The 13,861-nt window shown below is 49.0% G+C and overlaps 4 protein-coding genes across 4 annotated transcripts; 1 reads left to right on the plus strand and 3 right to left on the minus strand.

Moving 5' to 3' along the window:
• Positions 1-70: 70 nt before the first annotated feature.
• BDV27DRAFT_170546 (VID27-domain-containing protein) lies at positions 71-4,450 on the minus strand (the record flags this gene model as incomplete). Its single annotated transcript, XM_032075332.1, has 4 exons — positions 71-978; positions 1,033-2,588; positions 2,758-2,787; positions 3,328-4,450. 4 exons carry the CDS (start codon positions 4,448-4,450, stop codon positions 157-159), a joined length of 3,531 nt encoding a protein of 1,176 aa, XP_031920509.1. The 3' UTR covers positions 71-156.
• A 217-nt stretch (positions 4,451-4,667) lies between these two features.
• BDV27DRAFT_139344 (putative NADH-ubiquinone oxidoreductase subunit GRIM-19) lies at positions 4,668-5,596 on the plus strand. Its single transcript, XM_032069430.1, has 4 exons — positions 4,668-4,769; positions 4,919-5,025; positions 5,101-5,253; positions 5,313-5,596. Exons 1-4 carry the CDS (start codon positions 4,719-4,721, stop codon positions 5,359-5,361), a joined length of 360 nt encoding a protein of 119 aa, XP_031920510.1. The 5' UTR covers positions 4,668-4,718; the 3' UTR covers positions 5,362-5,596.
• A 247-nt stretch (positions 5,597-5,843) lies between these two features.
• Positions 5,844-9,962, minus strand: BDV27DRAFT_164526 (karyopherin MSN5; the record flags this gene model as incomplete). The annotated part of the gene is made up of 9 exons (XM_032073712.1): positions 5,844-6,517; positions 6,571-7,169; positions 7,222-7,364; positions 7,418-7,676; positions 7,732-7,835; positions 7,891-8,115; positions 8,174-8,245; positions 8,294-8,418; positions 8,471-9,962. The coding sequence occupies 9 exons, from the start codon at positions 9,960-9,962 to the stop codon at positions 5,844-5,846; spliced, it is 3,693 nt and encodes a 1,230-aa protein (XP_031920511.1).
• Positions 9,963-10,723: 761 nt separating this feature from the next.
• On the minus strand, positions 10,724-13,711 carry BDV27DRAFT_139346 (sterylglucosidase 1). Its single transcript, XM_032069431.1, has 5 exons — positions 13,610-13,711; positions 13,076-13,540; positions 12,088-13,019; positions 11,718-12,036; positions 10,724-11,649 (listed from the first exon to the last, which is right to left on the minus strand). Exons 2-5 carry the CDS (start codon positions 13,457-13,459, stop codon positions 10,993-10,995), a joined length of 2,292 nt encoding a protein of 763 aa, XP_031920512.1. The 5' UTR covers positions 13,460-13,540; positions 13,610-13,711; the 3' UTR covers positions 10,724-10,992.
• Positions 13,712-13,861: the final 150 nt, after the last annotated feature.

A 13,861-nucleotide genomic window follows, 5' to 3' on the forward strand; every position in this document is an offset into this window, starting at 1 on the left:
AAAAAAAAAAAAAAAGAAAAGAAAAGAAAAGAAAAGAAAAAGAAAAAAGAAAAAGGCAAAAGGAAGACAAAAGGGGGTATGCAGTGTACAAGAAAAGAGAAACCGAGGCAATGAAATAAGTCAAAAGTCACTTGACTAGAGAACAGGTCAGGACGTTTAATATGGCGAGTTGACAATATCATCTCGTCCCAACCGGCTACCCCACCGAGTGCTCCGACGGCTTGGGGTGACCGGGGGGCCTGCAATGCTTTCACGAGTGGGCTTTTGGAGAGCTCTCTTGGCAACCATGTTGACCTCGTTCGGCAAAGCGACAATGACATTTTTGTCAGAACCAAATCGGAAGTTGTCCGCCATAACCTCTTCAGAGTACCGCTTGATTGTATAGGGATCCTTGCGTCCAGCAAGCACCTTCTTCATGCTCCATGTGACGATGAAAGGACCTGTTGCCGTAATAATCGACGTCTCTTGTGAGTCAACACCAGTATTGAAACGAGCTGGGGTGAACGCAAGAGGCTTCTTGGTTTCGTGCTGGAACTGTGCGACATGGGCTGGCTGGAGACCAAGACGACGAGGTTGAGGTTTAGAGTCTTTGCCGAATGAACGCTCAAAGCCAAGCTTGCCTTCGTTCTTGCCTTCCTTCTGCAGCGAGTCAATGAGAAGAAGGTAGGTACGGCATGTAGCCAGAACCCAGCGGCCATCGGCGGACACATCTAGACCAATTATAGGTTCACCCAGTGCAGGAATATGAGTCTTGGCGTTGATTCCCAGGCGGTCGAACATGCGAATATCTCCCTTGTTCGAAGCGACCGCGATGTATCCCTTTTCAGTCGTGGCCACGGACGAGAAGTCATTCTTGCTAGCATACTGCTTCAAATCCGCATCGACAAGTTTGCTGCCGGCCAGACGGGGATCAATCCGGTACAGCGCATTCTGAGATGCTCCGACGAAGGTTTGCGCATTGGTCATTTGGGAGAATTTCTGTGACAGTCAGAAAGGTTTTAGGTATAAACACTTGGTGATCGTTAGACTTACGGTTTCGGGTGCAAATGTGCTGACAGGAATATCATCATGAACCTTCCACTCATCGACAATCTTACCATACTCCAGGTCCATGCGATAAAGAGAGTTAGGGTCATCACCATTTTGAAGGATCATGTTGGAATCCTCGGCATGCAACATAACCTTCTTGGGGCTAAACAGCTTGCCGTTTGGTGTCTCCACCTTAGAGATATTGGTAGAGAACTCGAGGTTGTTGTCTGCCGTGTGTTTGAAGACACCGATCTTAGAACCACGGACTACAAACGACCTATCATGCTTGTAACCGACCGCAAGTTGTGAGTTGACGTTACCGTCATCGTCGTGTGTAACCACATCATCCTCCTCTTCATCACTGTCATAATGTTCGCTGCGTTGACCGTCATACTGGTCTTCTTCAATCTCTTCCTCCTCTTCCTCCTCTTCCTGGTTGTCGGCTGCGTCCTCCATGGTAAGGTCTTGGAACGCATCCAAAACGTACTCCCGGTCATCCTCTTTTACCTTGACCCATTTCATCTCGTTTAGCTGTTCCCAAAGCGCCTGCATCAGACCCTCCTGGAAGCGTTCCTCAGTTTCTTGGTCCTTGAATCGTAGGAGCCAAGAGTATGCGGAGCCATCCTCAGCGTAGTGGTTAAATATAAAGGAAAGATATTCAAAGTTAAAGACTGGGTTGATATCCGCGACAACAGCCTGTCCTAGCCATTCCTTCTCACTACCACTGATTTGAAGCCAATACTTCCAGTTACCGATCTCAGACACAGTGGCAGTCACATCGGCGTCTTGAATAACGAACGTTCCACTTGGGAAGTCAAACATATGCAGTTCAGCCTTTTCCTTGGCAAGAACTTCCTTAGCTTCGGGTTGCTCTGCCGATGGCGGTGCTACAGTGGGCTCCTCTCCGTTATCAGCTGGCTTGATCTGTCCCTTGGACTTCTGATATTCAACATCCTTAGCCATCGCAGCGGTCGAATCCCCAGAAGTAAGCGAGTGAGCACGAGACTTGGTTGGTGATGCGATGGGGCTCGCGGAGGGGATGGGCTTCTCCTCTTGATACGAGAACTGTTGAAGATCCTGCTCGGTTGCCTTTTGTGAACTTTGTCGATATTTCCGCTCGTACTGGCACTGGAAGGCAGCCAATTCAAAAGTAGGGATTTTATCCGACGGCACAGACGGGTCACAAACGAATTCGTATAGATCGCCGATATCACCGCTCAGGTCTCTCCAGGCCAGAACCTTAGCACCCCCTTCACGGACTTCAGTACGGAAGTGCAAAGCTTCGTCAAGAAGAAAGATCTTCTCGTCCTTGTCGAGGTTATCGGCACCACCTTGTTCGTCTTCGTCGGCGCTTAGTTCTTCTTCACCCTCCTCGTAGGCTCTCTGAATAACGAGTTGATATTGATACTCCTGTCCGGTACGCCGAATCGACGCGGCCGCGTCCTTGAAGATAAGCTCCGAGTACCCTTTGGGTGACAGAGGCCGGACTAGATAAAGTTCGCCCTGAGGGATCTCGATGATAGACTCCTTGGATGTATCCCCGAAGAGGAACTTGCTCACTAGAAGTCGAGATAGAATGTGTTAGTGTTTGTTAGTGAGGTCAAGGGGATATTAAATCACAGGGAGGTAGTGCAGCGACGGAGGGGTGGGATGGCGGGGTAGTGACGATTAGAGATGAAAAGAGGGGCTGATAAAGGGAAAGTGGAGGGAGGAGAAGTAAGCTCATACCATTGCGGATCATAAACATGGCGGCGAGTTCTGGCTGTCTGAGCAACAGCGGCTGTTTACTCCACGCGTCGAAAAGAACAGGGTTCGGGAGGAAAGTAAGATGGGAAGTGGTGGAGAAGAGGACGACTAGGAAGGGAAAAGAAGACAAAGAGAAAGACAGATAATATCAAGAGAAGAGGACCATCACCAAGATGATGACGATACAAATGACGGTACAGTGATATTCACTGAAGCAAGGGAGACTCTCTGATCCCAAGAACTCCTTGTCTTGTGCGGTAAAAAGTGAGGGAAAAGTTGTTGTTTGTGTTGATCTTCCGTCATCGATCGTCAGTGGCAACCGCTGTGGCGCTGTGGCGTTGCTTCCATGTGGCTGAAACGTGCTCGCATAGTCACGTGTTTATATGGATGTATAGTATAGTATACTGGTAGTGGTATGTATGAGCAGAACATCAACATTTTAAATATTTACATTCATTAGAGTTTTTTCTTCTATATGGTATCAAGGATTGGCACTAGGAGCAGCAGCCTCATCGCTTTTTTCGGCAGGCTCCGGTTCTTCATCCGAGTCACCATCGGCAACATCGCCTTCCTGTGATGGATCTTCAGAGCCTCGCCCGGAGTTCTTCAGTGTACCACCCTTTCTCTGAGGAATAACTTTCATGAAAGCTTCACCCCAATCTCCAAGTTCCAACCATCGGACCATGATCTCCATAACGTGGTTGGTCGCCAATACTTGGCGCGAGGCCATTTGAATGTAATCCCCAATAGGCAATTTAGCGGTCTTGATTCCCTTTTCCACTGCCGTTTTGTAGCAAATTGCTTTATGGCGGTTCTTGTCCACCAGTCCACCTATGATGTATGTACTGTATGGCTTTAATTCTGTCAGCGTGTTTGGGCTGTCGCTGCTGAGGTACACAATTTCTCCGTCTTCAGGGGCTGCGTCCGTCTTGTTAGCAAACATGCCTGCCAACTGACCTCCCTTAGGGCCCTTCATCCATTCCTTGGCCTGTTCTGCAGCATGTGCGAAATCCTCTTCCATAAAACGGATTCCCTGCCAATTATTATATGACTTTGCTAGCGTTGTGTCGAAACGCTCCTTGAGCAATTTATTGAAAGAGGAGACCACCATATGAGCACGGTAGGGCGCCCCCCTATTATCGGAGTAAGAGCGTGTAAGCTGTGATGAAAGGGAAATCCGTTCCTTTTCAAGCATCAAGTCATCGTAGCCACAGTCAACGACGAGGGTGATCGGCAGTAAAGTCGATTGCTTGAACTTCTGCCGATTTGGCAGCCATGTCTGGAGAAGCTGGTCTACTGCTTCTTGACCACCTTCCTGTCTTGCTTCGTTCAATGCCTCGCGTCTTCGTTGTTTCTTTGCGGCCGTTTTTTCTTTTCGGATGGCCTTGCGCTGGTCCTTCTGCGCATCCCACTGTTCTCTGCGTCGGAGTTTCTTCAATTGTCTCTTCGATATTTTGGGCGCATCATCTTTATTTTCATCCACGGCTTGCTGCCCGTCCTTTGACCTATCATTGGCATCATGCGCTCTTTTTGCGACATCGTTCTGCGTAGTGGGCTGCGCGGCATCCTCGTGGGGAATGGATCCCACAGCTCCAGTCATTGTAGGCTCCGAATCCTCCTGGCCCTCGTCATTGCTCAATTTTGGGTATTTTCTTGGTCTTTCCTCATCCTCCATTATGCTATATCAACATCAAACCGAATAGATATTCTTTGTCGCGGTGAATCGTAATTTCTCAAAACCAACGAGAAATCCAAGCTCCGACCCTCCGGGAACAAGCACCAAAAAATCCCCAGCAACCAATGAGCGGAACCGCAGCCCGCATTACCAAACCAAAGCCGTACCACGTGACCACCACTCCAACTTCGTCGAGCATCATCGGCGGAACTTCCCTACGGATATCCAAAGACTACATTGAAGGCTGCTGTGTCCGTCAGTCGTCAAAATGCCTCAGGATATGCCCCCCGTTGGGGGCTACGGGCCAGTGCAGTACAAGGTATGCGCACAATGTCCCGTTTCCCAGCATTGGGTGTTTCAATTGCCCTGGAACCATGGGCCCATTCTCTACTTGAATCGCCTCACCTATCACGCTCCATTGCCTCCGTGAAGCTGCCTCAATAATGTCATGACTAACATGCTCGATAGCGTAACATCCCCGCCCGTGGTTTCCGCCCCATCACCTACCTCGTCGGTATGCACCTTTTAATGGGCTACGGCTACTACAAGCTATTCCACGGTATCCGCGAACAAAAGTACGTAACCCACCGCTTGTCCCCGGATCGAACGCAAAAAGAAGCACAATGGCTGATTGCAATTGACTTGAATAGTGAACTTGCCCGCGAAAAGGTCTGGGGCCGTCTCCACATCCTCCCTCTCCTCCAGGCCGAAGAGGACCGCGACCAGGTCCGTCGTCACTTCGCCGACAAGGCCCGCGAGAAGGAGCTCTTGGGCTCTGAGTCTAAGGTCTACAACACTGAGCGGTATGTTCCTTCCTCGACTTCGTGTTAGTGGTGCAAGTACTTATCTCTGACTTCTGCAGCTTCGTCCGCCCTACCTTCGTATACACACCCACTAAGGTCACTCAATAAGCGATTGCAATTGTCATGTGTTCGGATTCGTTTATGTTAACTCTGCATGCTTAATTGAGCACCTCGGTGGACGGGTCCTGGTTTATGCTTACAACACAATTCGGAGTCTTTGTGCGGGGCCTGTTAGATCGATAAGACGATAGGAAAGCTGAAGGGGACACTGTATGGTGTAGATATACCGTCTAAAGGAGAGTGGTTAGTTTGCAATATGTGTTTTTTTTTACTGGGTTAAAAAGAGTTCCAATATTTTCTCGATATAGAAAGTAAGGGCTGTTCAGAATTGACTGAATATATTTTGATAGGTAAAATGTACTTTCTATGAAAGGCTTTAGTGGTGTTCTCTATCTTGGTGTCCAGAGGAGCCAGAATGGTAATATCAAGGAAATTGGGGGTGTCAACGGAAGGGGATGGCGCGAACCGTCGTACTATACAGAAGCGAGTGAAGGAGGCAGTCATTATCCAGTATATACGCGGGGACCCTTCTAACCAAACATATCCGCCACACCAGTAAGATCCGGCCCGTCATTAATATCAACCTTATTGTTTTGCTGGCCTTCCATCTCCGCAGTCATGTATCTTTCCTGCAAAGCGCTGCGGGCCTTGCGGCGTTCCTCTCGTGAGCCCAGAATCTTTCCTTGCTCGGCGATGCTGACGCCCCTCAGACCTTCCAAAAGATCCAGAATGAGAGCTCGCTGTTGGCGCGCAGCGGTAGATCTAACTAGAGAAGCTTCTGTCATTGCCACTCTCTGCTCATCCATACCAGGCAGACTGAGAACCACAGAGCGGGGTGTGGGCGTGCTCGATCCGTAGAGAACCCAAATTGAGGAGATAAGCTGGGCAAGATCTTTTTGCATGTCGACGAAATAGGGCTCATGCACGGACGTAATGCATGCTTTAAGAACCTCCGAGCATATGAATTCACGGATTTGGACTGTTGTTGGAGAGTTATTGGGAGGGGCGAAATCTTGTAGAATGGATCGGATAACGCGTGTAATGATGCTGCAGCATCGGGTATCACGCATACGAAGCGCATGGGTGCAGAAAAGCATCAAAGGCTCAAAGATCTCCGGTGAGGAAAGGACGAAATGGCGTATAGAGTCAGAGAGCGCAGGTTGGGGATGTGGTGCGCTTGGGTCCGCAGGTTCCTCGTCAGGATCTATCATTGGAGTGTTAGCTGAAGAAGCAGAATATGCGGATGTGGTCACTCACCCCCTCTCTGCGGGTCCAGAAGGCTCGCCACCATGATTACCGCAGAATATGTCAGCTGTCGAAGGATGCTTTCGGATTTCATTTCATCAGTCAGATCTGCATCGGCAAGACCTTCTCTCTGTTGTTCGATCATAGCCCATTCTGATGTAACCTTCTTATCGATGTTGGTGAACAAGGTTGCCAGCATCGGAGGCAAGAAGTGACCACGGAAGCGAACGGGGCAATCGTCAATTAAGCATCTCGCAATATTGAGAAGTACCGAGAACTGGTGTGAAGAAAGGCAGGATGAGTCCTTGAATAGAGCTTGAGACAAAGGCCCTGGAAGTTCCGCAAACCCATAGAAGTGCTCCCGTAGTCTACTCATGCTATAGAGCATCGAGTAGCAGGATTCTCTAACTGCCCTGATCTTACCTCTCACCGAGGATGCAAAGCCTTCAAGCGATGCCCTTGATGCGGTGATTTTAGCGTAAAACTCATCCCGGCTACCAGTAGATATGCCTGCTTGCCAGAATCTGTCGGTTAAGATGCGCTCAACGACCGTCCGCATTTCACCGGGCAGACCGCCCCAATTGGCCGGATTGTGGAAAGCATGTGCATTACTGCGGGATAGTTAGCTACGCGGTCCAAGATATAATATTTAATCCATTTTACCTGACAAGCTCCAGCAATGTCGGCAATATAATTGGAATAGTCTCATGCCAGACATTACACGCAAGCTCGTATGCTGGTTCACTCTTTTTGAGCTTATCCGTGGAGACAGCAAGCATCGTCTTTGTGCCTCTCAAAGGCAGTAGCTAGACTAGCTGTCAGAATCTATTCGGGCTGTCACGGTTCATATTTGGATTACCTGAAACTTTCTAGTCATCTCCTCCTGGATCCGCTTACCCTCGCTGTCAAGAGGAACGGACGCCCAGTCCTCCAGCTTTTGGGCTTGCTGAGCTTGCATGAACGGCCCCACGCTCTGTAGCCCAAGCATAGAGCAAAATCCTTCAAAAGAGGAGCTCATCTGCCGGAACTCTTCATCTTGCCAAGCCTGCCTTATGGGCTCTATGAACGATGCCAAGCGGGACTGGCGTAGATATGGTTCCACGTTATTCGCGCGTTGCCTAGCAGGGTCAGTATGAAAACATTTCGAATGGCGGGCAAAGTTATGGTTAATACATGATTATGAGAAGAATGGAGGTAAGCTCCATTTGGAGTTTGTCGTCCACCCGGTTGGCGAGGCTAATTTCCTTGACTTTCGGTTCGAGTACGTCGTAGAATGTCTCCACAACCCATTAGGCCTATATTCTCCTAGAAAGATATTTGCTCTAAACTTACGGCGAAATACTCTGAATAGCGCATTGCCAGGCGCCTGAGCTCATGACTGGATAAGCCATGCAGTTCTTTCACGGCCTCGGAGTAGGCAGGAAACTCGGGCTGATCAGGAAGTCGAGTCATGAGAATGTATTCGAGGACTTTGAGCGCAAAGCTAGGGGCCTTGTCGAGAGCCTTTGATGAGATATCAACAATAAGTTTAATAACTCTCTGCTTGAGAATCGGGTCCTGGATCTCCAATTAGCGATGCGGTGTTCGGCCATCCTTATTAAGTACACAATCAAACCTCGAAGCTCCGCTGCATTAATGAGAAAGCCCATTTCTCCAAGATACCCTCCAGGTCACTTCTCTTTTGCTCCTGTTCCTTATCAGTGGCATGTAATTTGGTGACGTTGGCAGTACTTACATCTTGCTGGGGCATTTTTCCGTGGGCGGACACCCATTTGTTATATCCCTTAAGAGTTGCTTCTACGACGGCAAACTGTGTATCGGCGCGCATCAGAGGAATTGAGCTCTTAGAGAAAGATTTTGCTGTTTTTAAACGTTAGCCCAAATTTTTCACAGTTCCCAGAGCCAAACACACCGTTGAAAGGCTCAACTCCATTGTAGAGGTTGTTCAAATTAGTGTCAACACCTGACAGAATATGGGGGATGGCTTCCTGTGGCCGCTTCTGGACGATCGTTTCGATAATTGATGAGCAATATCTGCGATAATTGCCCACAAAAGCATGTCGTTCCGGGACCGTGTCGATATCGTCATTTAAAAATGCTACTGTGGGATCATCGGAATCCGTTGGTAGGGCCTCCCAACGGACCAGCCGTTGGGTGCAGATCTCTAGTAGCGAAGGAATCAAGCCAGTAACCAGATCAGTGTTTCCTATTCTTTCAGAAGCTAACAGTTTGGACCACACGTGGAGGACGGGGATCGAGACCATCAAGCTCTGATGCTGAATAACACTTATTGTCAGGTGGAAGAAGAAAGGCAGATTCATGCCATGCGCGCTCTCTAGAGAAAACCCCTTCTCCTCTAAGAATCCTGCGATATACGATAGCATCTCGGACAGCTTCTTCGAGATCATGTATCGGGTATCGTCAATGTCGTCAGGCCCCACAATAGACCATTGGTATAATTTCTGCATAACATCTAGACACTCGGTCTCGTACATCAAATGTACAAGAGGTTGGAAACTCTCCATATCCATGTTGGATCTGCTATACAACGAGTGCAGGGCTTCGACGGCAGCCAATAATACTTGCTCATCTGAACATGTGAAAGCTCTAGCGATAGCAGGGACACAGTTTGAGGAAATAATGGCCTTAGGAATGGCCCACAGCAAAACAGATTTCAGAGTCGCAAGTGCTTTGAGCGCCGCATCTTTCGCTTGTTTTGAGTTTTGTAGATTCTCAATACAATATTGGAGGAACTCGCAGATTCGGGGCAGCCAGCCATCAGAGCCGTACCGTAGCGCGACGTGGTTATCCCTTTTCGGGTAAACCTCTTCAAAAACCGACAGCGGCGTAAAAATCTCAACCAGAGCTCGGTTGAGATCCGTTCCTCGCAACGAGGAAACAGTATCTTCCCGGTAGAAGATGTCCTCCGATAGAGTTTCTAGAATAGAGAGAACCAACTCTTTGTGCACCAGACTGGCTCCCCAGAATTGGGCAAGCGCTTGGTCCATTTCAATCCAGTCTAAGCCCCAGCTCCTTTTCGCGATCTCCGCCCATAGTTGCGGGATCTTGTTGCGGAGATATGCAGGATCCTCAGGTCGGATGGACTCTGCAAGCTTGAGGACCAGCTCCCTCAGCTCGATGACCTGCGCTGAAGCCGTGAAGGAGGTGTGCCGCAAGACATGATCCAAGAGTGTCAGACCAAAGTAGCGGACTAAGGGATCGTTTTGTTCCCGGGATGCCAGCACAAAGCCGTTGCGTGCGGCGGATTTGCTTTCCTTCTGCGACTCAACAAACGTCAACGCCTCCCTCCGGAGCTCATTGGTGGAAGACGGACTGTGGATGAGTTCCAGAGCGCGAACGATGTCTGCGATGTGGCTCTCCGACAGATCTTCTTCGGTAGTCATTTTCGACTAGTCCGGACCCTGCAAATGACCGGGGGCTTGTTTAGTTGACGGGTCCAGTAAATGATTGCTTCAATTCCTTCTAAGTAGTCGTTGGAGCAATCTGATCATGATCTAGGCTTCAGACAAGCCCCTAAGTTTTTTTTTTCTTTTTCTTTTTCTTTTTCTTTTTTTCTTTTTAGGCTGTCTTGTTTTAAGTTTTGTTTGACAGGATCGAACGAAGTGCAGCAGATTATCAACAAGTACCCGTGATCAAATAGTTCCAGCGGGCGGACCACGGTCCAGAAGAGCACCTGCGCACGTCCGGCTCAGTGTTTCTTGCCTGCCCGGAATCCCGCCCCGGAAAACGAGTCTTATTTGACGGATTAATAACGCTGACGAAGAACGCAGGTCAATATACACCACTCTAAGGGAAAGAGCTTCAGGGCTGGGAGACTAGTAGTAGTTTTTCTAAGACAGGAGGCGGGCGTTGTTGTGATTGGGAAAGAGGGAACCAAAAAGTAATGTAACCAGGAATAATAATCAGGCAAACGCCCGCCCAACTTTTACCCTTTCAGATGCTTTCACTGAATTTTCCACGCGCTGCCGCTCCAATCACCACACCGACTCTCGGAGGGGTTCCGCCCACACCGCTTCCAGGTATTTATACCTTAGTACTCTTCTCTTCTTCTGTTTCTATAGTAAGTAGTCAACTCGGGTCAATGTGATTCACGGACGCAAACGAGTGAACTATCACAATCACAATTACATTCATCGATTCTCACTTTTGCTTCATTAAGTCAAATTCTCATTCTGTTTCAGCCTCAGGCCTACTTCGAAGTCGTTACCCCTGACGCTTATTATCTGATCATCAAAAAAGTTTAAATCATTGACATTCTTTTCCCCTTTATTCAATCGGAGAAAACAAAGCCAAAGAAAATTGTATAGTCAAAGAGCAAAATACCCATGGTTCGGCACATCAATAAAAGAAAAGTCTCAACTCCCAATGCGCCAACCACAGTCAGAACTGAGCAATATCTCAGTTGAATCCTCCCTACATGATAGTACAGGCTCCACGTTGACACTGTTCCAGATAGGTTAAATCTTCTCCGGAGACTTTGGTCAAGTCGCCTGGCTTGCGTTTGACTCCTTGAATTTTGATTTCCTGTTTTCCTTCTGGATGCCACCACCGCAGTCGTTGGATTTTCACAGAGTCAATCTCTGCATGGTCGATTGTCCACTCCCCACTACTGACAGAGACTACGGATTGTATGTCCGGAAAGTGGAAGTCAGGCAAATAGATCTCGGTGGGTTGGTCCCCTCGGACGGCCTTTTCTTTAGCCACCAATGACATGGTGAAAGTACAATTCCGTAAATCGAAGCCATGGTGCGTGAGAGAGCCGTTGGTGAAAATTGGGCTTGGGCGAATGTAAGCCTCCGCGGCCCGAAAGCCTGTATGGTCGTTGGACGGCTGAGAAGAGAGTTCGGAAGTGATGGACGCTGGTCGCAGCGCGTCTTTGAGATTCGCGGGCCCCACGTGTTGATCTTCCATGTTACTCTGACTCTCTGAATAGGCTGGAGAATGAGGGTCAGATCGCGAATGTGATGCGCTTTCAATCGCTAACAGCTTACCGCTCGGCAGCTCGGGGTCGTCGAGGGAGTAGATCGAGAGGTCCTCGCCGTTCCAGTTATCGCCCCATTCATGATTGTTCTGGAGCATGAATCAGCCATTTGGGTGCTTGAGGAAAAACTTCAGCTTGAAATGGAGGGGTCCCCTACCTGCGTTGTGTAAAGCCACAGCGTAAAACCATTGGCAGTGCTGCCCTCCAAGGCAAAATGGTTGGCATCCATTGCACTAATCTGGCTACTATAATCGCCGGTTTTGTACGCGTGTTTGTCATCCATGTCGTAGGGAATTCCAATTTCTGTAAAGATCATGGGGTGGTTTCCCATAAACCGTAGACTCTCCTCTCTGAGATACTTGAGCTGGTCACGCAGGCAATTCCGGATCGCTGTCTCTCCAATCTTCACAGCGAAGGCTGGCGCGAGATACTTTCCACGGAGCACACCAATCACATCAACGTTGTATAGTCGATTCCTGAAGAATGATTAGTGGCGTGCTGACGAAATGCAATGCAACACGACTTACCAATGCTTTGTCAACAAGGTCAGGCCATCGTAGTAGTGTACGGCATGGACCATGTTGGGATCATCATCGAACGACCCCTTGAGATCAGGGGGTACTTCCATGACAGGGGGCTGGCAAAGCATGATGGACTCAGGCCATACACTTCTAATGGCATCCTTGTACGCCCTATAATGCTCCATGAAATATGTGTTCGTGAATACATCGTAATTCAATGGTTCGCCGCTTTGGGGTTTCTTAGCGAAATAGTCCTTTCTGAGCAGTCGGTCCGTTGACGGATCCCAGACGCCGTGCTGTGCCCATAAACACTCCCCTAATTTCCATTCGGGATCTCTTTTCCAACCATATTTGTGATCATCATAACTTGCAGGCAGCCATGCGGATTCGCCCTCGGGATCCACGAGTTCTCGACCAGTCTGGTGAGGGCCAAAGCCACCGAACGCCCACGTCGTCTCCTCGCACGCTCGTCCAGATCCGGTTAACATTGCCTGGAAAGCAGTAGGGGACGTCCCTAACTGGAGTTGTTGGTCAGGCGGAACTACAGATATGTCCTGAACACCGATGAGTCCTCTATGGGGCTCATTCATGCTTTCCCATCCGATAACTACTTCGTTTTCCAGATCACCGGCCTCATGGATTTTCTGCGCGAAATATCTGCATGCAGCGATGAAGTGACCTTGAAGGTATTCTTGGATGTTCACACCATTAATGATTGCCTTGGGTGCAAAGTCCCGACCAGCCCAGAACAAGGTGAACATTGTCTGGCAGACAAGACGGGTGTAATTCGTGCTCCAGATCATCTTCGGAAACTCTGCCGGGTTGTCGTACGTGTTTTGGACGAGAGCAGCTTCGGTCTTCTTGAAAGTTCTTGGGTTAAGGCCCGCTGCATAGAGAGTCCACCCTGGTGCACCGGATCCTCCTGATAATCTGGACCACTGGAAGCTGTCAGAAACTGCGTATCGGCATTAAGTACGGTAGAAGGGAACTATACCACATCCTGATGAGGGTCCATGAACACGTAGAACTGGTATTGCTTCGCGATCCGAAGGACTTCAATGGTAAAGGAAATCCATTCGTCATCATACTTCCCAGGACCTGCGTGTTCTATAGCCTCCCAGGTGAAAATATATCTTATGGTATTGTAGCCCCATTTCCGTAGCTTTGCGAAGTGTGTATGTGCGTCGTCCAGCGAGAACGGGCGACCGACAAATGAAATGTCATCTGTCTCAAAGAACTTGTCGGGCACATAAGAAGGGGTATCAGGACTCTTGGGGTATTTGCATTCTCCGGCGACATTGATGCCTCTAAGCGTAATTTCTCGATTATTTGGGTCTTTGAAGGTTGCGCCTTCGATTCGAAGTCGGGGAGCCCCCATGATTGTTCGATACGGCGAGTAGAGTTATGAATTAATATGTTTTGGTTCAAAATAGCATAAAATGGAAGGCTAGTCCGGGGCCTATGGGAGCTGATAAGTTAGTAGGGAATAGCTCAACAATGATACATTGTTGATGAGATCGACGCTTACCTCCCTACAGTGACCAGAAGAAATACCGTCGATCTGTACGGTCTCCAAAGGAATATAATACCCAGAGCTCAGTTCACACCGCTCCCCAAGCGCCGTAAGGGGGTATTTCGTGAGTAGATGGATGGATGGGCGCTTCCGGTCTGGGGAGATAAGCGGCCACGAGATCGGCCCTCTGACGTATCACCACGCCGCCTGCTCGGCTTCCCCACAAACCGAACATTTGCCTAACACTTGGCTTTCTTCTCAACCGTC

Source organism: Aspergillus caelatus (genome assembly GCF_009193585.1).
Source record: "Aspergillus caelatus strain CBS 763.97 unplaced genomic scaffold BDV27scaffold_460, whole genome shotgun sequence".
Taxonomy (NCBI): Eukaryota; Fungi; Ascomycota; class Eurotiomycetes; order Eurotiales; family Aspergillaceae; genus Aspergillus; species Aspergillus caelatus.